The sequence below is a fragment of the Punica granatum genome, chromosome 3 (assembly GCF_007655135.1).
Source record: "Punica granatum isolate Tunisia-2019 chromosome 3, ASM765513v2, whole genome shotgun sequence".
Taxonomy (NCBI): domain Eukaryota; kingdom Viridiplantae; phylum Streptophyta; class Magnoliopsida; order Myrtales; family Lythraceae; genus Punica; species Punica granatum.
In genome coordinates this window covers 25,376,638-25,399,618 of record NC_045129.1, presented here as the reverse complement: position 1 = coordinate 25,399,618, position 22,981 = coordinate 25,376,638, and the positions used below count along the sequence as shown (strand labels likewise).

The 22,981-nt window shown below is 35.5% G+C and overlaps 2 protein-coding genes across 10 annotated transcripts; both read right to left on the bottom strand.

The window, feature by feature from the left end:
• Positions 1 to 6,556: 6,556 nt before the first annotated feature.
• LOC116201565 (anthranilate synthase beta subunit 1, chloroplastic-like) lies at positions 6,557 to 12,232 on the bottom strand. 9 transcript variants are annotated; one of them, XM_031532828.1, is made up of 9 exons: positions 12,044 to 12,232; positions 11,739 to 11,915; positions 11,599 to 11,655; positions 9,818 to 9,888; positions 9,650 to 9,687; positions 9,453 to 9,563; positions 8,988 to 9,087; positions 7,813 to 7,948; positions 6,557 to 7,038 (listed from the first exon to the last, which is right to left on the bottom strand). In XM_031532828.1, exons 1-9 carry the CDS (start codon positions 12,116 to 12,118, stop codon positions 6,844 to 6,846), a joined length of 960 nt encoding a protein of 319 aa, XP_031388688.1. In that variant the 5' UTR covers positions 12,119 to 12,232; the 3' UTR covers positions 6,557 to 6,843. The 9 variants fall into 9 exon arrangements, with proteins under 9 accessions (XP_031388688.1, XP_031388687.1, XP_031388690.1 ...); XM_031532827.1 differs by having other exon boundaries at positions 11,739 to 11,902; positions 11,989 to 12,226; XM_031532830.1 differs by having other exon boundaries at positions 6,557 to 6,948; positions 11,739 to 11,902; positions 11,989 to 12,223.
• A 6,086-nt stretch (positions 12,233 to 18,318) lies between these two features.
• On the bottom strand, positions 18,319 to 21,391 carry LOC116200972 (probable xyloglucan endotransglucosylase/hydrolase protein 27). Its single transcript, XM_031532000.1, has 4 exons — positions 20,822 to 21,391; positions 20,608 to 20,708; positions 20,152 to 20,360; positions 18,319 to 19,127 (listed from the first exon to the last, which is right to left on the bottom strand). The coding sequence occupies exons 1-4, from the start codon at positions 21,027 to 21,029 to the stop codon at positions 18,623 to 18,625; spliced, it is 1,023 nt and encodes a 340-aa protein (XP_031387860.1). The 5' UTR covers positions 21,030 to 21,391; the 3' UTR covers positions 18,319 to 18,622.
• Between the last annotated feature and the right edge of the window lie 1,590 nt (positions 21,392 to 22,981).

Genomic DNA, 22,981 nt, shown 5'->3' with positions numbered 1-22,981 from the left:
TTTTTATACAGATTCCAAATACTCGATGAATACAAATTCTAAACTCAACCGAAAACTGTAAATTTTGATAAAATTCGATGCTTTTGCACCGCCACTTGGCCTATAGAACATAACTGAGAGAGTATTTTTGGGTGAGCTTGACGCCTAGTAAATAACCACAACCTAAATTAGCCGGATCATAGCACGACTTTAGTATTATCATAAAAATATCGTCAAGACCTCCAGAACTCAGATAATCCCTATTTTCCTACCCAGCTCCCGACCACAGTAGTGGCTGCACACTGGCACTCTTTCTCCTCTAGGTAGCCATTTGCTACTGTTCAACTTACGACTGGCTCAGAGCGCCAGACTCACCAATTTCCATCAATCTAAGTTCACATCTCAAAACCTGACTAACTCATTCACAAATATCGTAATCGGTCGTAGAAAAATACATGCACGATCCGAAACATTGATGTGGCCATGACAATACAATTTTGAAAATATCAACATAACGATAATAAAAGTGCTAGTTTAAGAAAATGTTATTCACCTTGACAAGAACCCATACGCTAGAACATCGAAAGCTGAGCATTTTATGTTCTTCTAAAATTTCCCTCCGTTCTCAAACTCTTTCTCTGTTTGTGTTTTGGCCATGGAAGTAAAATGGCCAGAAGAATGAAAAATAACAAATATAAAGCACAATAAAGTTTGGCCGTGGAATTCATGAATATAAGGCCCTGTTTGGAAATTCCAACTATATATATATATTTATTTATTTATTTATTTGGGTTGTAATAATAAGGTAATAATTGTATTGTAGAATTATGAAAAAAAATGAAAAAATAATGAATAGTTGAGAGAAAGTAATGATTGTGTCGTTGAATTGTTGAAAAATTAATGAATAGTTGAGAGAATTTAGTATTAAAAATTGAATTGAATGATATTAAGATAAAAAAAAATTGAGAAAAAATAAGAAAAGTAATAATTATTGTTGAATTGAAGATAAGTAGAATTAAAGTAGAGTGAAAAAAAAATTATTCCAAAATCGAACAAGGTCTAAGTGGCCCTCGTGGAAGAAACTAAAGAAAGACACAAATTAGAATTATGTCAGCAAGCTTAAGGGAAACTGGACACATGAAAAGTTGATTTATTTGTTTAAAAAAACAAATTTTACTTAACTTAACTCAACTATTCAACACTTCTCCTCAATTTCAACACTTTTTCTCAATTCAACAACATAATTATTACTTTTTTTATCTTCTTTTTAAAATTCTCTCATATACTTTTCTCAACTACTATTGTCTTCATTTTCTCAAATCAAACTAAATCAAATTAAATCAAACTTAGCTTTATTACCAAACTCTATGTTAATTTCTTAATTTTATCTTTATAATCAATCAAATAAAAATATTAATGATTATAAAGTAACCAAATGCGGTGAAGATTGGCAAAACGGAAAAGTACATGTGAAAAATTTGGGATGTTACAAACTCCCCACTTTTAAAGAATTTTGTCCCAAAATTCAAGTTATCACAAATAAGTTTCTACCCTACAAGCTCTAGAGATTGAAAAACCTAGGCTCTGATACGATTTGTCGATATGGATTTGCTTAAGGTGTCATATTAAATCCATGTTAGGGACTCAGCGTCATCGCTGAGGTTTGCCCCACAACCATTCAAGTATGCGGGTGGAGTGGCTTTGTAAATACATATTTAAAACAAATCCTATTTGGATCCAGGACACTTCACTAGGCATGTATGATTCTTGAGGTGGCTCCTATGACTCAAGAGATGGCTCCAACCACAACCTATCGGGTGTAGCACTTTCCTCGCATAGCACTTTGACTTGTACGCTACTCTGATACCAAATGTAACATTACGAACTTTTTAGAATAAAATCAAAGTGACATTTTAATACAAATTCTGAATATTTAGATAATACTATTTCCGATCATATAGGATATTCAATGCAAATAACCGAAATATTTGATAATCACATATTTGATTGAATAACTTAAAATGCCGATAAAAATCCATGTTTTTTCACTCCACTCATGTCCTGTAAAACAATTGCATAGGGTATTTTCTTGGGATGCTTGAAGTACAGTGACTAACCGCAACCTAAACGAGCCGAATCATCCATAGGTCCAATCATATCATAATCGATGGTATAAAATATATCCATGATTCGTAACTTTGACATGTCCATAATAATGAGAGTTCTAAAAATACTAACACAACGATAATGAAAATATAAGTTTAATAATATGTCACTCACAACGATAAGGCCCAACTCTCAAAACATCACAAATCGATCGATTATCAATTTTCCATAATATTCCTCTCAAATTCTCTATCCCCGTGTTATGGCCGAAACAACTGAAATTGCCTAGTGACAATGGAAAATTAGTTTTATAGGAAAATTAAGGTGGCGGGATAAAGTGGGAAGAATGAGCTGGCGGGGAAGCTGGGAAAAACTGACAAAATGTATTGCATGGGATAAAGACGGGGAGATTTTGACCAACTTGAATAAATTCAATACTCACCATCTATAATATAAACTATAAACAAAATTATGAAATCTTTTACAAATCATCACGCGTCCAAAGATTCATTAAAACACTGGCAAAGTACTCTTGATCTACCGAAATAAGGAATTGCATCTTTATAAAGACATAATACAACAAAATTCGAAATTTTACAAATATACCTAGCATCTCTCCCACGTTTTGTCGATATGAAATTTGCTTAGGGTATCACATATAATTTCCCCAACCTTTAGCTATAAAAATTTAAAATGTTAAAAATGTCAGATATATAAATTAGCTTATATATAATGTTTTCTTTTTTCAAATTTTACATCTATACTACAAAACTCTCGGCTGCTTTTTTAATATAATTAGATGGATTAGTTCTGGAATTCTTTTTGCGTGTACCTTTGGTATCCATAAGTCTAAGCTAAGGGAGCTCTACTATTTCATGTTCAAGCCAAGTCAACCCACTAAAGGGCCAAGCTCTACAGATTGTAGATTTCCTCTTTTCACATGATTAAAACTTGAGATCTTACTTAAAGAGAAGCAACGTCAAATATTAATTTTAAAATTAACATAAGAAGAAATTTCTGGTTCCTTTTTTCTTTTCCTTTCACGATTTCTTCTTCTTCTTTTTTTGGGAGTGGGGGGCCAAAGGCCACCACTATTTTTGTAAGATCGCGAACGATCTATTTAGTAAATTCTTTTAGATTTTCTCTATTCACATGACTAAAACTTGAGACCTTTTGGAATTTATATAAGAAAATTCATGATTTTCCTTTTCCTTTTCCTTTTCCTTTTCCTTTCACCATGTCTTTATTTATTTGGGCGGTGGGGGGTCAAAGGACAACACTAGTTTTGTAGAATCGCCAACAAATTATTTGAAAAATTATGTTGGAGCCCACTTAGGTTAGCTTTGATGAACCACGCGGAACCGTTAAGTGCAACATTCGCAAATCACTGAAATTAAAAGTGAAACCGATATCATACTAAACATTATACAAAATCGAAAGTTGGTATATTTTCACGTGATCAACATTAAGGATTGGTGAAGGACGAAGTTAGACGAATTTCAAGTATAATCACGAAGCCATCAACTTATGAACAAGTCGAAAGTAAATTAACAAATTTTGTTCATAGATAATTATTGGTATCATTTATTTTTGATCTATGTGCTACCTATATTATTACATGAATTGATATAATGTGAATAATAAAGAATTAAAAAAATTCCTTGGCCCCATGGCATCACGCGAGTTTTTGGCCTAGTACCCATGAAATCCCATACTACAAATCTTGGACTCGTCCCTCATTGCTTGGGGTTATGATGAGGTATCTAGATTCTACATCAAATAGAAACAAGGGTCTTAACCAAGGACGGAGTTAGGATTTTTATTCCCTTAAATAAGGTTTTGGGTTTGAGTTTTGTGAATTGAAAAAATTCACGTTGTAAGAATTTTACCCCTTAATTGGGACTCGACTCGACTGAATTAGTCAAGACAATAGAATTTTAAAAAAATCATTTACAAATGATCTTGACGAGGTCTTATGACAAGAAAACTATTATCCAAATGCTACAAAAATATCCTTCTCAATATAGGTAATTATATAATATTTATAATGTACTGAAAGTAAAGACTGGGTTTAAGTATTCTTAATATTACATAGATACGATTTCCAAATTTTTACAAATAAGACCAAAAATATTACACTTAAATTACCAAAATCCTCTACCATATTAAATTTAGTTTAAAGTTGCTAACTAACGAATTATTAGAGGTGATAGAAAATGATAATTTATTGTTAACCCTTAAACTCGGAAAGATTAAATTCAAATTATTTCCTTCTTAATTAAGTTGGTAAGTTAAAAATTTTAAATTTTTACTAGGATTTATTTTTTGGGGCAAAGTCAAATAAAAAATATCTTAGAAAGAGCATTTACATATTTAAGAGACAAATTTATCCCCCCCTTGTCTTGACAAGCTTATAAAAGCACAACTATTCTTTCTCTAAGAGGCGCCTTCTAATAAAAAATTTAATTAGCCAACTCGAAAGTAACGATAGCTCTTAGACCCTCTATGTTGCAGATTTACAGCCCATCCCTTGTGAGAACGAGAGGAAGCCTTTGCCACAGAGGCATATTGTACATTTACATGCATATATACACACACACGTATAACGTAGATAATATTTGCAATATCCCAAGCGTACATGCATGATTCATTCTAATCACGACAACCAATGAATGGGTTTTCGAAAGCTTCTATTGGCCACTGACATCATTTTCCTTCTCCATTTCATTCTTTTAATTCTTTCCTGGGCTGATACCGCCCTTGTGAAGAAGAGAGATGCGGGCTAATAATAATTGAATTACAGATTGAAAATTCTGAAAATCAATCAATTTTGTGATATGCATCAAATTGCTTTCTCCAACTGTACACCACCATTTGCATGACATCAAATGCATGTCATCATACCTCATACCTTAGTGAATGAACTTCTAAAATTATTAAAGCCAATGAAAGTTATACATACAAATATTTGGTCTCCATCAACCTCCCGGTCGTCCGGAGATGAGACGAATTAGTGTCTGTCACAGTAACGATGCTTACATTTATATGCAACTAGTCTTCATTTCCGCATATTGCACCAGCGCTAACGGTTATTCGAATTTTTAACAATCCGCTTGAACACGCTTCTGATTTTTGTTTGAGAGGAGGATTTTATAGAAAATGTAAAATTGAAATTAATGAAATAATTGTGAAAATTTATGTTCGTAATAAATAACAGAGTATCGAAGAGTGAGTTAATGAGAATGCTCGAAAATCCTATGAGGAAGGTTCTTGTGGATCAAAGGGAGGACTCTCATTCGCGAGAGGCTAATCAATTTATTTTCACATAAAAGAAGACATATGGAGAATCGAAAAAATTGATTATTTTAACAATTTGAGAAATTAGCAGAGAAATATATTTTACGACTTACTCAGCCATGTAGTACTGGCAAAAATATTGTAGTAATGCATCTATATAAAGAAAACATATTTAGATTTCAATATCAATCTTAAATTTATCATATAATTATAAAGTAAAACAATTGTTTTGCTCCATACATGTCCATTAAAATGAGGAATTAATGAAATAAAAATTTGCTCATACTAAAAATTATTAAAAGAACATAGTATTTGAATGTTTAACAATTTTCTTTTTAATATTTTTTATATTAAACTTATTTTTTTCAAATTATGTTCAACATTTTCATATTATCGGCATTTTTTTTTCTAAAGTATTTCCTTGAATGAAGATACACGTGGATTTGCGGTGCCAGATTGGTTTGTTTTCTTTTACAATTATTAAATTCATCATTTGTTCAAGTATTTATATAGATTGTTATATTAAATAAGGTGAGTGAGGAGACACTCAACTAAGAGTCGAGGAAGTAATTTAAAATCCTACGTGATAAGTACTCATCGAGCAAATTTTGGTTTCTCATCGCACAAACCCTGACGACTTAAAATTAAATATCTATGTTTGAAATACCTACTAACGATGAGCAGCTCTCATGCTTTATTGAGAGCCATCGGGTAATTGTCGAACTACTTCCATCCGCCTAGTAGCTAGCCACTCTATTGCGCCTCAAGAAACCCGCTATATAATACAATATAGCGACTTAAGAAACCCGCTACCACATTGTCGACTTAAGGATTTGATAATATATATATATATATCTCCCAGCACGGTACGGGAACAATACAATATATGACAGGCTGGTAGGATCATGAAGTTTGCCCATACATCTCTATTCTTGTATACATTTGAAAGTTTCTCGAGGAAATGAGGCCCGGCATCAATCACGCAGCTTGACATGACTATTTAGATTGGCTAGGGATCAGACTGGATTTAAGTCCAAGAGACCTTCACCAGTGATCACAACACAGAAAATAAAATGACAAACACGAACGCCGCACGTTAGAGGAGGTAAACCCCATGAATGCCTCTCAAGGGGGTCGTTTCCGATGAATCCATGTGTTCAGGAATACCATAATGTTGACGAATATATGCATTCCAAAATTGGCCAGCATATGGCGAATTTCGCCTTATGCAATGTTGAATTTTCTAGACCATATAAATACCAGCTTGCCAAACTAGAATCTAAAAACACCATGTATTTGAAATTTCTAATCTGTTGGCTGCCAACATGGAGATGGTGAAATGTCTGATCAGGCAGATAAAGAATTATGAAATGAGGTACACTGATTAAACTAATTGAGGTCCAAATTTATTCCTTTCCCTTTGAGAAACTAAACTACAATTTTAACATTACATCAGGGGAGCTAGTTCTGAAATTCGGCCTCCTTTCTCTTGATCATCTTTACAAAGTTACTGATGATTGTCTTGCCTTCAGTAGTGATGATGCTTTCTGGGTGGAACTGCACCCCCTGCGCATTTTCACATTTAGACATTACTGTAGTGCCGGGAGAGTACAGAGAGCAAGAGATTGCAGATTCATGGATAGCAGCACCAAAGATCTACATCACGCATGATCAATATCAGTTTTGATTTATTTCCACGTGTTTTGACCAAAAAAAACAAACTGTTCATGTACATTGTTCACGCAACTCGGAAGTTGCTGTGTCAAAACTTTTCAAGCTGGCTCAGAGTTTCCAGATGAATGTGATGGCTTGGAGTTTTCAAAACAAACAGTTCATTCACATCAGTCGAATGTGATGAGCTCGAGTTTCCAGATGAGCTAAGCGCAAGGCTCCCACACCCAATTTCAAGTTTTATATTACATCTACTCGAGCAAAACCAATCTTGAGCTTTCCTTGAGTATGAGTTTGGCCTCATATCTTGTGATCATCAAAATCTAATTGAGCTTAGCCGAGTCTGTCAAGTATGACATCTAGATGAGCTCAAGCTTAAAGTAAGATATTCGGTCAAGGTCAAGATCGAGCTTGTAAAAATCCACCATGCCTATAAATAGATGCACTAATATCCCACCAAAAGTTAAAAAGCCAATAGGATGGTGAATACCACCACCTACTGATATACCCAGGTTTCCCAGTAAAGATTTCCCCATCTAGGATATAGTCTCAACACTGCTAGATCTCAGCTCTGCCTGGATTATATATCTACTCACACAATGCTCCTGCATTACTTCTTTCGATGATGAGATGAGCATTCGCTCACGCTGGATGCTTTTATCCATAATATTGTCTGCTAAGATTTTCAAATAATGGATATGTAATGCGTGCGTATATACTTGCCACATTATTGTTGTTATCAAAGAAATCAATCATTACCTGTAGATGCTTGTATTTTTTGTGACGAGCAGCCATAATTAGCCCATCCTCTGTCCAAGCAGTGACCTCAAGCTCTTCACTCGGGAAGCTCTCCTTCTCAATGACTAGGCTATGGTATCTACCTGCCAAAAAGGGGCTGAAAACAAAACATAGATGTGATGAGAAACTATCCATAGATTTACTATCATTTAAAGAGAAACTACTTACTGAAAACCACTTGGGAGCATGATCTCCAAGGAAAATCAAAGAATGTACTATTATAGCAGAAGGCGAGTTCATCGCTTACGCACAAACATGGTACAGTAAGGACCAGCAATGCACCAAGACATGCAAACAAATTTCTGTATCATGTACAAGCATGGTACAATTAGGACCGGCAATGCACAAAGACATGCCAACAAATTTCAGGATACTGTTTGTAAAGCACTACTAGGATATGGGGTTGATAGAGAGAGATAACTTAAAGGACTTTGAATCACATACTCCAGAAAACCCAGAGAAAGTTTTGATTAACCAAGAAAGTTTTAGCGAGAACAATTTTTCCCACTCGCCTTTACTATATCCATATCCAAAAAGCTTTTCTCCGGTCTCATTCACCTCCAAACTCATGGACAAGAATAGGAAAATAGAAAAAGAAAAGGTTCCCCTATCTGGAAAGGATTTTGTTCCATACCTATTAACAGGTTTTAAATTATTTGAAATCTCAATTACAACCTTGTTACATATTTTCCTGGCCAAACAGAGTTAGGCTCACTACCATTTGCTGCTCAAGTAGATCAGCTTTTGTGCTGATGAGATAGGAAATCCCCAAAGATGCGCCTGTTCCTCCATGGACTTGACATGTTTGACATCAGTCCACAAAAAATGAACATTTTAGTGGAGACTTGGTTTTATTCCTTAAGCTTCTAGCAAAACAGTAAGCTAATGAATTCCTGTTTTTCCGTGAGGGAAGAAAAAGTGATGCAGGAGCATTCACTAGATTTATTTTTAATTATGTTTCAACCGTTTTCATTACCAAGAATGATATAACTAAACTAACCGGTGCAAAATTTAAGTCAACTATATAGGAGAAGCATCAAAACAGATCCAGCATGATAGACAAATGTGACGAGTACTTAGCAGCAGAAAAAAAAAACAAAAGAAAGGGGAAAAAAAAAAAGAAGACAGAGACTTACTTTGATAGTCCAGCAAACAATCCATCTTCCCCCTTCTCATCATAATATACAGGAGAACTTTTTCCATGCACGACTCCATAAGGAGAGCGCACAATTTTTCCTGCAACACCACAACAAATGGTTCAGTTCAACCATTTATCCTACCATATAGAATACAACAGATTTTGAGATCCCTTAGCTTATACTTTTTTCCTCAAGATGACAAAGCACATATGCTTTCAGACTAATACAGGGAAAAAAAATACGCATGAAAAGTGTAGACACTGACTTATTTCTAGACTACCTTTCCCATAATCACACCAGGAAATTACCAAGGAAGAAAATATCCACTCAAATTACTTATCTCCGCAACACTCATTCGTGCGGTAGATATAATTAGTCATTTTGCTGGGAACTTGTAAATATATAACAAAAGAATTGAAGGAGATATGTCCTTGTGGGTGGCCATTTCCTATCAAGACTGACCTCCAAAAGCCTCTCCGATGCATTGCAAACCCATGCACACTCCAAACAGCGGAACTATTGGTCCAAGCTCTAGAACAGTCTGCAATGATATTCCTGAATCCTGAGGTGCACCTGTGAGAATGGACAACACGGTAACTTTGTTTGTCTTTGGGTCATATGGTACTTACTAAAGAAAAACATGACCTAGGAGCCCTTACCCGGTCCTGGGGATATGAGCACTCCTCTTGGATTTTTCCTATAAATATGCACATTATTGGTTAGGAATTATAAATATAAAAATATTACTTTAAAGACACTCAAAGTCGAACAGGTACTAACTTAATATACAATGGTAAGCAGGCAGAACATGATTGCTAATTTCATACCGTTTTAACTCTTCCACAGTCAACTCATCATTTCGATAGACTTCAAACTTACATCCCAACTCTCCCATGTACTACAAAATCACCGGTACACTTAGAAATTAGAATAATTATATCTGCGAAGGTAGAAGCATCAAAAAATAGCGCAATGCAGACACAAATGCACACAAAGAGAGTGAGAGACAGACACAGATATAGAGAGGGAGAGGAGGGAATGGAGGAATGGAGGAATGGAGGGAGGGAGGGAGGGAAATTAGGCCAACAGAGGAACATGCAGAAACTTATCTAAAAACAAATTTGGATGGCCTCTCATCAGGCTTTAAGCATGTTAAATCTTTTGCACTTACAGAATTAAGAAGAATTCCGAATACTCATGGATGCTTCATGATGTGGACCAATACTAAAGATCCAAAGGATGGGTTGTCATACTTGAAATCGACTATATATCATATCTTCCAAAAGAAATAGACCAATATATGTCTGCAAAAGTAGCCATCACAGAAAACTAATTTGCTGTTGGCGACTTCTTATAAGTAATCCATGTGTAATTGTTTCCTTCGAATATTCACATCTATAATTTTCAATTCCCCAGTTTCAAATCTTAAGTAATTACTACCTCTAGCTGTTGAATAATTGTTTTTTCTATTCACAAAACATGATGTATAAGTGCTATGATCCTTTAGCAGTATGACTAACTTCTTCAACCTTCTATTGCCATAAGAACCGTGTAATCCTTCCGAATGATGAAAATAATGGTAATAAATTTTTGTTTGCATATTTTTGTGTTCATGTAGTGGTATCAGATGATCCACTGACTTTGTCCATTTACTTATATATTACAATTTCTTTGACAGAATATGTTAATACACTGATTTAGGTACATATCACTTCAAGGTATGTAATTTACCTTCTGGACAAGAAGATAGAAGGGTTAAGAATCTAGGCTAGCTCTTTTAATTAGTCATGTAATCTGAAGTCAGTTGCATATGATAAAATGAAATAACATAAGAACTAAAGTCTCTAACATAACTTCAGACAAAGTCCTCCTTTCCCCTCCCTTTCCCTCCATTTCCCTCTATGCAAACACAAAGTAATGTATCAACTATCTTCGCAAACAGATATCTAGTATGAGCGTTTTCTTTTATCTCTAGTTTTATGCGATGATACTTTTGTCCTACTCAATTAGATTACAGAAAGAGCAATGGCCGGTTAAGTAACCTTGGTTTTTTCTGGTAGAATGATCATTGATTTGCACTATGTGCTACCTGATTTCAACTTTATAGACTTGTTTCCTGTATAACCTACTGCAGGACAGTAACGACTGTAATAATTAACCCTTTGTCCCTTCCTTAAATCCATTACATGGGCTCACTCCACATCTAGAGCTTTGCCAAAATTCTCTCCTAAAGAACTTTTGTCTCTGTTCCAAATCAAATCAGCCAAACTGCCTGGGTTGGGGCAGATGACATCCTCATTCCTTCAAATGATCTACTATGAAATCTTAAGCCCAAGTAATTTTCGCAGCAGAATACACCCAGCAAAGGCACCTGCACCCCGACTAATGTCTGTGGTTCCTAACATGACCATTCAATAGAAAGCATTCTGCTCACAACCAAGACTCAAGCTGTGATTAAGCTTGGAGGCTAAACTGAAGATGGCGCTTACAACTTAGCAACCTTAGACAGTCAAAGTAGACATATTTCGTTAAATACAATGGCCATACGAGACATTATCCCACACAAATTCGCAGAACTTGCTCAATACTAGTCATTAGAGAGAAATACCCGTATCAACATCATCATCACAGCAAAGTTCAAAGGCCACATCTGCCATCTAAAATGCTAAGCAACAAGAGACCCGCAATAAATATCAGAAGGACAAAATGTGATCATGCAAAAGAATATCAATCAAATACCCAACAAACCTGGCACAGGTTGTAGGTGAAGCTGTCATAGTTGTCAATGACAATGATCGGCTTCTCGTTCTTCTTGGCAGAGAGGGGAGACCTCGAGTTTGTCTCCAGGACGGTCACCGATGTTGCTGCTCTCGCGGTGCACAAATCTCCGTTCCTGGCGACGAGGCCCAGCTCTGCACGGAGTAGCTGAAAATCAATCACACTAATAAGGGGGGGAATAACGAAAACGCTGCTAGAGAGCGACAGTGGGAGGGCGTACTCGAGAGCGGAGAGGAAGCAGGGATTCTGAGGTGACCGGGACCCTGTTGGGTTACCTGGGAGGAAGCCGTAGAGGATTTTGGGAGGAGGAGGGAGGAGGGATGGGAGGTCCCAGCCGCCGTCGCCGCCATTCGGTGGAAGTAGAGGCAGAGGCTCTGTTCTTTTCTGGTAGAAACGAAGGATGGCTGCTTGCTTGACCTGGGAGTGTACGTTCCTCGTGGGCATTTTATTGGAATATTGATTTATGATGGGTTTTGAATTTCTTGGTAACTAGAACAAGATTGGAATTCCCTTACCATTTTGGGATATTTACCTAGTGGTCATAGTTGGTAATTTGGTAGGTAAGATTATAAGAAAAGCAGGAAAATCTGGCCCACTGCGCTTCCGAATTTATGGTTTAATAAAATCTTAATTTATACTTCCTACCGGTACCGAGTACATGGTAAGGTATAATTAACAATGATTCTTATTTAAGGGGTATACAAATACTCACCACCTTTATTTTTGGTATAGCAGTTGGTCGGAATGTGCATGATTAATGTTGATGTGACACTACAAATAATAATTTTAAAAAGGGTAAATTGCACTGGTGGTCCAAAATGTTTTACAAATGTTTCATTACGGTTCAAAAAGTTTTTTTCGCTACATAATAGTACAAAATGTTTCAAAATTGTTTCATGATAGTACAAACCGTCAATTGGCCCTAACGTCGTTAACATTTTGCTGACGTGGCGCGTCCTATGTGTTACTTTTGTTACGTGGAACCAATTTAAGTGCGCCACGTCATTTAAGAGAAAATAAAATTTTAAAAAGTCATAAAAAATACAAAAAAATAATTTAAAAAATACAAAAAAGAGTAAAAATTTTGAAAAAATAAAAAAATATTTTAAATTTTTGAAAATTTTAAAATTATTTTTAACAAATTTAAATTTTTAAAAATTTTTAAAAAAATACAAAAAATAAAAAAAATATACAAAAAGAGTAAAATTTTAGAAAAAAAATAAAAAATTATTTTAAAATTTTGAAAATTTTAAAATTATTTTTTTAAAATTTAAATAATTTTTTTATTTTTAAAATTTTTTTAAAATAATTTTATAAAAATTTTACAATTTAATATTAAAATTATTTTTAATTTAAAATAATAAAAATTATTTTTAATTTTAATTTTTAATTTTTAATTAAAAGTTTAAAATTATTTTTAAAAGTTTTAAAAATTTAAAATTATTTTTAAAAGTTTTAAAATTTTAAAATTTTTAGAATTATTTAAAATTTTTCGGCCACGTCAGCAAGAAGGTGACACATAGTAGCCACGTCAGCGTCAGCTTGACAGCGTCAAGCTCGAGTTGACTGTTTGTACCATCATGAAACAACTTTGAAACATTTTATACCATCATGTAGCAAAAAAAAAATTTTGGACCATAATGAAACACTTGTAAAATATTTTGGACCACCAATGTAATTTACCCTTTTAAAAAACTAAAAAGGAGAACTAATAAATTTTAAGGTAAATTGCACTAGTGGTCCAAAATATTTTATAAATATTTCATTATGGTTTAAAAAGTTTTTTTCGCTACATGATAGTACAAAATGTTTCAAAATTATTTCATGATGGTACAAACCGTCAATTGGCCCTAACCCCGTTAACATTTTGCTGACGTGGCGCGTCTTATATGTCACTTTTGTTACGTGGAACCAATCATAGTGCGCTACGTCATTTAAGAGAAAATAAAATTTTAAAAAATCTAAAAAAAATACAAAAAAGAGTAAAAATTTAGAAAAAAAATAAAAAAATATTTTAAAATTTTGAAAATTTTAAAATTATTTTTAAAAATTTAAATTTTTAAAATAATTTTTTTTATTTTTTAAAATAATTTAAAATAATTTTATAAAAATTTAAATTTAATAATTAAATAATAACAATTATTTTAAATTTTAAATTTTAAATTTAAATTTTAAATTTAAATTAAAAGTTTAAAATTATTTTAAAATTTTAAAATATTTTTTTAATTTTTTTTAGAATTTTTTTAAAAATTTTAAAGTTTTTAAATTTTTAGAATTATTTAAAATTTTTCGGCCACGTCAGTAACGAGGTGACACGTAGTAGCCACATCAGCGTCGGCTTGACGGCATCAAGCTCAAGTTTATGGTTTGTACCATCATGAAACAACTTTGAAACATTTTATACCATCACGTAACGAAAAAAAAATTTTGGACCATAATAAGATATTTGTAAAATATTTTGGACTATCAGTGTAATTTACCCTAAATTTTAAAAAGAATTGTTGGAATTTTTCTTGTAGTCTACTGATCGCTAGGAATTTAGGGGTGTTCATGGTGCAGTTCGGCCGAACCATTTTAAACCGCGAAGTTGGTTCGGTTTGGTTACTTGAGTATCAGTCCAAACTGAACAATTTGACATCCAAAGAACCAAACTATTCCGAACCGGTTATTTGATTTGGTCCGAAATAGTTGGTTCGATTCTCTAATTCGGTTCAGTCTTGGCTCTTTTTTAACAATCCCATTGTCGAGTGTAACTCGAGAGAAGAGAATAATATATATATATATATATATATATATATATATATTACACTTAAATGGTTGGGTTCAGTTAATCAGAGTTAACCAATTGAAGATGGTTCAACAACTGACTGAATCATTCATCCTACCAAATTGAATTGAAAATGAACCAATTTGAATGGTTTGATTTGAAAAGATTTGGTTCGGTTCGACTCGATTTCCGGTTCTTTTTTTACAGTCCTAGCTAGGATGGTTGGCCGCAACGTGCAATGGAGCCTCCACCATCAAGATTGCCCGTCTCTACCTCTACAAAATATTTTGAAGAGAGAGAGAGGCCCTAGCGGTGGGGCCCCTTTGCTCGGGCTCCGCCACCCCATAGGAGCTGTCAACAGAGACGGATCTAAGGGAGGCACCGACCCCCCTTGGACTTGAAAAAAATAATAATTTTTTATATATCTTAATAATAAGTTTGTTATTATTTTTTAAATGAAATTTTATCTTTCTTCACTTTATGATTTTACTTTTCCTTTACCTTCTCTTTCGTTTTTCCCTCCCAAACTAAATTTCTATATTCATCCCTAGTTATCAAAGTGAGAGAAAGGAGCAGTCTTGGTGGCAAGGCTCCCTTGAGGTTGATATGAAATATAATAGAGTTCAAGAAGTTTTACGTTAGTAAAAGTATGGATGATCTATTTTAAAATAAATCGCTCAAAGAGGTGATGATAATCGAAGTGCGCTTCGTCTGGCTCGGACACTACCTGACCGTTATTGTTATAAGAAAATTGAAAAATGTAAAACGTCTTTCTTTACACGAAAAGCTTCAGATAGAAGTCGCTCACATGCATGCTCCTTGGGGAGTTATTATATAACAGATTGCATGGCGTTCTCAACGGGTATCTGGAAACCAATTCTATGTCATTCCTTATGGATGCTTTCAACACTTTAATAGATCCATGCACTCACATTGGGATTGATGTAAAAGTGAGCATCGAGGTCTAGAGGCCAGCAGATTATATATATATAAATCTCGATCAACTCTTAACTACATCTTATAAATCGACTTAATTACTCAGGTAGGTGTTGCCAGCCCGTTTGTCACTTTTGATCTCGATATTGTATATGCAATCTACCCTCTCCACGTTTTGCTTCTCTTTGGATCACATTCTTAAGTATACCCACGAACGCAAACATGCATCTGATACTGATATAATGGGAACCGGGAAGATAGAGGGTAGTCTGACCTATTAACATGAATTGCGCGTAAAAGATGATATGCCTATGCTCTGCCCTTGCTGTGCATTTATCTTTTAAAATCAGCAGTGTATTTTTCTGAGTATCCTCATCGAAAACAGGAATATATATGCATGCCAAGTCGGTTGATAACGTCTGAAACTAGTTGGTTGTCGAAGTTAATAAAGTCGGTTCTAATAATAATTAGGGTTAATTGCGCCATCTAGCTTAACGTTTGAATGAATTCTTAGTTCTAGTCCAAACTTAATTTTTTACCTGAGATATCTCAACGTTGACGTGTTAGTTTTACATCTATCCCGACACTAATTTTCCATCCAAAATTGACATAATTGCACACGTGGCACGTTAATTTCACATCTATCTCGACACTTGTTACAAAATTAACGTGTCACGTGTGCAATTCTGTCAATTTTGGATGGGAAATTAGTGTTGGGATAGATGTGAAACCAACACGTCAACGTTGGGATATCTCAGGTAAAAAATCAAGTTTGGACTAGAACTAAAAATTCATTCAAACGTGAACTACATCTTATAAATCGACTTAATTACTCAGGTAGGTGTTGCCAGCCCGTTTTTCACTTTTGATCTCGATACTGTATATGCAATCTACCCTCTCCAAGTTTTGCTTCTCTTTGGATCACATTCTTAAGTATACCCACGAACGCGAACATGCATCTGATACTGATATAATGGGAACCGGGAAGATAGAGGGCAGTCTGACCTATTAACATGAATTGCGCGTAAAAGATGATATGCCTATGCTCTGCCCTTGCTGTGCATTTATCTTTTAAAATCAGCAGTGTATTTTTCTGAGTATCCTCGTCGAAAACAGGAATATATATGCATGCCAAGTCGATTGATAACGTCTGAAACTAGTTGGTTGTCGAAGTTAATAAAGTCGGTTCTAATAATAATTAGGGTTAATTGCGCCATATAGCTTAACGTTTGAATGAATTCTTAGTTCTAGTCCAAACTTAATTTTTTACCTGAGATATCTCAACGTTGACGTGTTAGTTTTACATCTATCCCGACACTAATTTTCCATCCAAAATTGACATAATTGCACACGTGGCACGTTAATTTCACATCTATCTCGACACTTGTTACAAAATTAACGTGTCACGTGTGCAATTCTGTCAATTTTGGACGGGAAATTAGCGTCGGGATAGATGTGAAACCAACACGTCAACATTGGGATATCTCAGGTAAAAAATCAAGTTTGGACTAGAACTAAAAATCATTCAAATGTTAAGTTATATGGCGCAATTATCTCTAATAATTAACCTGCTATGTTAGTCCCAACAAGCGTCATACAAGAGAAGTAGGAGGGCGCCTAGCTCAAACCTAAATACAGGGAGAGCAAATATAAGATGTGGGCCACTCATTCACTATATAATAATCCTCTGAGTAAAGTGACGTAATCGACCGATTTTCTTATAACATAACTATTTTTGGGTGTGTATTCTGATATGTGAAAGTACAACGGATCACGATTATTTTAATTAGAATCAAGTCAATTCACTAAGGAAGTAAATCTCTTATGGTATGAACTTTCTCCATTCACAAGATTCGAATTCGAAATCTTATTTAAGTAGAATAAGCGCCAATGAGCGTGAATCAATTTATATTGATTTTTTTTGAAACACTTCATTGGTGTTATTCATATGATTATCATTTAGCCAAAACTATTTCCTATAATACGTTGAAATAATTATGGTAACTGATTGATTTTTTATCTTTCTTTTGGAGGAGTGGGGGTAATGGAAACTGATTGATTTACTCAATTGCAATCAATCAATACGGCAAATCCGGGCGAGCTGAATATGAAATTACTCATGGAAGATATGAGGTCAAAAGCTGCCATTTGGACCACTTATTGTTTGCCACCTGGCACAATACAGCCGACCATCGGGATCCCTTTCGGTGCATTTGACAAAGTGTCCGTTAGTGAGTCTGACAACTCTGACCTCTGAAACATAAAAACAAATCTTACCCAAAGAAAGATACAGATGGGGGGCCCAGCACTTTTGAAATTTTCAATGCCAAAAAGTCCGATCCTCTCATTAACTGACCCGACCCCGGTAATAAATACACGATAGCAAATCACGAGTGCGCGACTTTACGACGGTCCTAGTAGATAAACTTCATTTGCAGCCATTCAACACTCACTAGATGTTAGTATCTTGAGATCGAAGGCAATCAAATTAATCTAAATCAATAAATAAAAGAATATCATAATAGCTAGCTTATCTAAAATATATAAAGATATTCCTGAATTTATAAAATAATTGAATCCTTCATCTTATTATCTTAAACTTTTAAATTGAACATGAATCCAATCACTTGCATGTCCGATTCAACTTTAAGTATCTGTACACATATTTTTATATATTTTCATAAACATAGGCTCTCTTGTTGGGTTCATCCCTAACGTGACGAACAAAATCGCATACCTAACAGGAGATGGATGCATTCCTTAAACTTTATATATATAGGAAATTTTTAAGGTCCCAGGACCAGACCGTCCCGGGGGTCCCACAACCGTAGAGGATCTCCCGTGAAATATATGGAAAAAAGCATTTATTAGAACCCATGAGGTGTCCTTACAGAGAAGTACATGAAACAATCACAAAATGACCAAATCAGTACGTACCACAAAATGGGGTGCAAGACCTATCTGAAGCTATACAACCATACCCATCATGACCATCCCAACATTATGATACTCCCCACAAATGAACGTTCAATCCTCTCTCTCTCTCTCTGTTTGTATCACTTTCTATTCACAGGCACGAAACAAAGGGGCAAAAAACAAAGTGGATCAACCAAGCTCAATCAAAGTATCCGAGAGTGTCACCTAGGTCCTCTTACATGGAGGTAGCGGCATCAACCCTGCTAGCCCTGGCTCGGTGGTGACGACTGGAACGTGGCCTTCTACTTCCACCGAATGTTACCGGGTCAAATACCCGAAGATGCTCAGCCTCCTTTGGACTCATTACACACTCTGGTGGCGGAACCTTGTACCTTGCCTGGTCATAGCAGTATGAGTATGTCATGTGCTTCTTCCGAATACCTCCCATCTGGTTCCTCTGCTTCGAGGAGATGCCTGTAGGGATGAGTCTGAAGCTCACGTCTTGGTCACACCTCGAGAGCCGCTCGATTGGATCAACCGTGCAGCCGTGGAGGACGAGGCCCGAGAACTCAGCCACGTAGGGAGCATACTTGTAGTTGACACGGTATTTCCCACCATTGGTGGCCCAGTCAGAGCCATCCCATATCGTCACATAGAGAGACATCGGCTTGGAGGGGAAATCCCCGCCCATCGCTTCAGTTCTCTTCACCTCTCTTATGGGGACATTGTCTACATAAAATCTAAAGATGGAGAAAAAGCAGACATAAGTACTTTGCTCATAAGTTGGAAACAGTATCCTAACGCAGCATACGGTATACTGAATGCCTATTTAACATGTGGACAATCAGACCCACTGAATTATAATAATTAAGTGATGAACAGGCTGAGCTGTAGTGCTGGTTGCGGTAAATGTGGGTTACTAATTTAAGAGTGCATGCAGCAACGTTGTCCTTCTGTACCGAAAGTCATGGCCTTTGTATATGATATACAGACGGTTTTATCATCAATATAATTATCTTTCTGGACAAAAGCAAAAGATAGATAATGACACAATTCTGTATTAATCATCTTCAAAAGATTCTCGGCCAAACAAAAGAAAAACTTAATAAGAACATGATATTCTGCCATTGGTTGGTTGCGGTAAATGTGGGTTACTAATTTAAGAGTGCATGCAGCAACGTTGTCCTTTTGTACCGAAAGTCATGGCCTTAGTATATGATATACAGACGGTTTTATCATCAATATAATTATCTTTCTGGACAAAAGCAAAAGATAGATAATGACACAATTCTGTATTAATCATCTTCAAAAGATTCTCGGCCGAACAAAAGAAAAACTTAATAAGAACATGATATTCTGCCATTGGTTGGTGGTGGAAGCGGTTGGTTTTGAATGTAAACTACTGCATAAATGGTGCTGCGTAACCTCATCTCAATTACTGTCCTACAAAACCATGACCTGAACCGATTATTACATCTTAAGCAAATGAAGTACAACAGGCAAAGTATATTGCAACAATCAACTGAAACGAATACCAGTTCGAATTACTAATCCCAATTGAAATAGACTCTGTTGAAGGTTATGATTTTCGTAGAATATTACTATGCAATTTGCAGCAGAAAGAAGCACCCCTGAAGCCGAGAATTCCAATCTAAACTATCGTAAACTAACACCAGTCCACTAAAAAAGGAACTAAGAGCTAAAGCCATATGGTAGCAGAGCAACAAGTAACAATTCACTTTTGATAATCAGATAGAAGCTTACATGATCTGAGAGTCAGTCCAGAGGATGCTGTACTGGTGAAAATCTTCAGCCGGATCAAACCAGAGGCTGTATCTCTCTTCTCTGCCGGCGCTAGTGCTCCCGTTCCCATAAATGTTAGTCTGGATTCTCCAATCTTTCCCTCTTATGTTGCCCAAGAACTCGAAATCGATTTCGTCATGGTTTCTCTCGTATGTATCCCCATTCGACATCTGCAGCCACCCAAGACATGTTTAACAATGGCGTAGTGGGTCGATCAACACAATATTCCTCAAAATCACAGGCCCCAGTAACAAGTGATTAGGAACTATGTGATTAACTAGATTCAAGCGGCAAGCTTCGGCGACAGAAACTAACGGTACAAATTCCTAGTTCAACTAGGCATGATCAAGAAATCAAATAGCAAAGAGTACTGTTCGCACATCCTCTTTGTGGGTCGTTAACGGCCGAGACACTTACATAGAAGGCAACGACAACTCCGGCCGTGTAATCTGCAGGCAGCTTGATGGAAGCACTGAAGAAACCATGCAAGTAAAGATCCTGAGACACAAACCCTGACCCTGTCGCCACCCATTTTTCCACAAAAATAAGGATTAAGTTTAAGAATCAACCAGCTCAACATTCCAAAAGACAAAATTCTATAACATCAAAAAAAAGACCAAACCAAGCAGACCTGTGCTTTCATCTAGAGTCAAATGGACGGTTTTACCATCCCTGTGGATGACAAGGTTGTCGTCCCCAAAGAGATGGGTGTAGCCCTCCTCAAAGGGCATGATTGGCAGATCAGCATCTGAAGCCTTAACGACAACAGGAAGGAGAAGCACCGAGCAAGTGAGGAGCCGCAGTATTCCAAAGAATGGGCCGACGACGCTCATCGCCATTTTCTTGCTCCAAACAGAGTCTCCCTTGTTCTGTTTGTTTTATGGGTTGCCCTGTTCCTCTCTCTACCCGTGGGGAGTGAGGACACACATAAAAAACCAACCAAGACGAAGAGGAGGAAGGGGATGGGGCAAAGAGGAATCTCTACAGCTAGAAGCGATAGAGAAAGCCGCAAAGGCTATAATAATCAAATGAAAGACAGAGACAAAAAAAAATAAAAAAAGAAAGCAGAGAAAGGTGTAGCAGAAGAAGAAGAGGAGGAGGAAGGAGGAGGTCCTTTCCTTTCCTTAATTTCCTTTTCTTCCAATTGGTCTAAGCGAGTGACAGAGAGAGAGGTGAGCTGAGCTGTTAGTAATCTATGTATGCAGTAGGAGACAGGTTTTTCTAAGTCCTTTTCCTCCTCCCTCAATTTATATATGTATCACAATCATGAAAAATCTTTTGCCACTTATCTTCTTCAAGCTTCTTTGATGGTACGGTTGTTTTCCATCAATATTTGTTTTCCTATACCCTGGTATTTAAAAATTACTCATTAGTTCAAATCGAATCAACTCCTTAAAAAGCACTAATTTTCTTCATTAATTTTGTATTAATGTGAAACGGACATATTTTCTTCCTTTTCTTTCTGTTCTTGAAGTAGTGATTTTGTTTTTGGCTAAGCACTGCCTGCTCCAATTAATCCCAATTCCAGTCGAATCAGCTCACTGAAAAATAGAAACTCTACGAATTGACAATAAGTAGTGATGTGAGTCATAATATTTGCCATTTTCTTCTTCGTAAGGGCAAAACGTCTTAGTTATGTTTAAACAAGGTCAATGAGTTTGATATAATGTTTTTATATGGTCTTTATAATGTTCAAGTATGTCTTTTGTAGCTTTCAGAGCCAAAAAAGATATTGATTAATGGTAATAGAAGATAATATTTCATTTAATTAATATCATCAAACGCTCATCAGTAACGGCTTCAAATTATTGTTCCTCTGCATCACTGATTTGAAAAATCCATAACTTGGCATATAAAAAATGTATAATTAATTAGTGGAGATCGTCGCCGAACCAGAAAAGAGAGAGGGAAATCATGTTGCTTAATTTAATGATACGTGCTTTCTACCTTTATTGCTGCCTTTGCTTCTCCTGTGATCTTGCCACTTTATACCACCTCCAAGCATCTATTCTCACTCAAATTGAATGCAAATCTGTCTCCAACAATTAGAAATGAGGTGTAGTATAACAATACAAATATCAGCCTATAATCAAGAATTTATAGGGATTTATCAAAAAATTTCTTATATTCTTTCATTTAGTTTTTTCTTACTTTTATCAGACGCATTAACATTAAGAAGAAGAAGAAGAAGAAGAAGAAGTTTTCTTGTATATAGAACTTTAGAAACTTGAAAGAGGGATAAAGTCGACGGGATAATGATGAATAAAGAAAGAGAGAACAATAATATACTAATACTAATTGATAATATTCTTTCTCTGAACGTAATATGACTAATAACTAGACTATATTTATAATAACAAGACATAATTAGAGAACATTGATTGTGGGGTCCAACGAGCATTCATAAGAACGCAATGAATCATTTGGGGCAAAATTTTATGATTGTAAGGACCGAAAAGAAAAACCTCTTTCATAAAGTAAAAAAATCCTTTGGTCATTTGAGTTTAACACAAATTGAATCTTACAACTTTAAATAGCAATATGTAATTTACTTCATGAGATATAATAGATCTCACCGTTATTCTTTTCATCACTTTTAATCATCAAACTTTTCTTTTTGCCATTATTACCCTCAAACTTTAAACTCTTTTATAAATTGATCCTTAAATTAGAAAAAAGGAGAAAGGGGTCTGGGCCGACCTCACCACCGAGGTCGCCGACACCCACAAAGGACACCGAAAACCTCGAGGGTGGGGTCAGTATAGTCGATTGGTGGCCTTAGCTCTCAAAT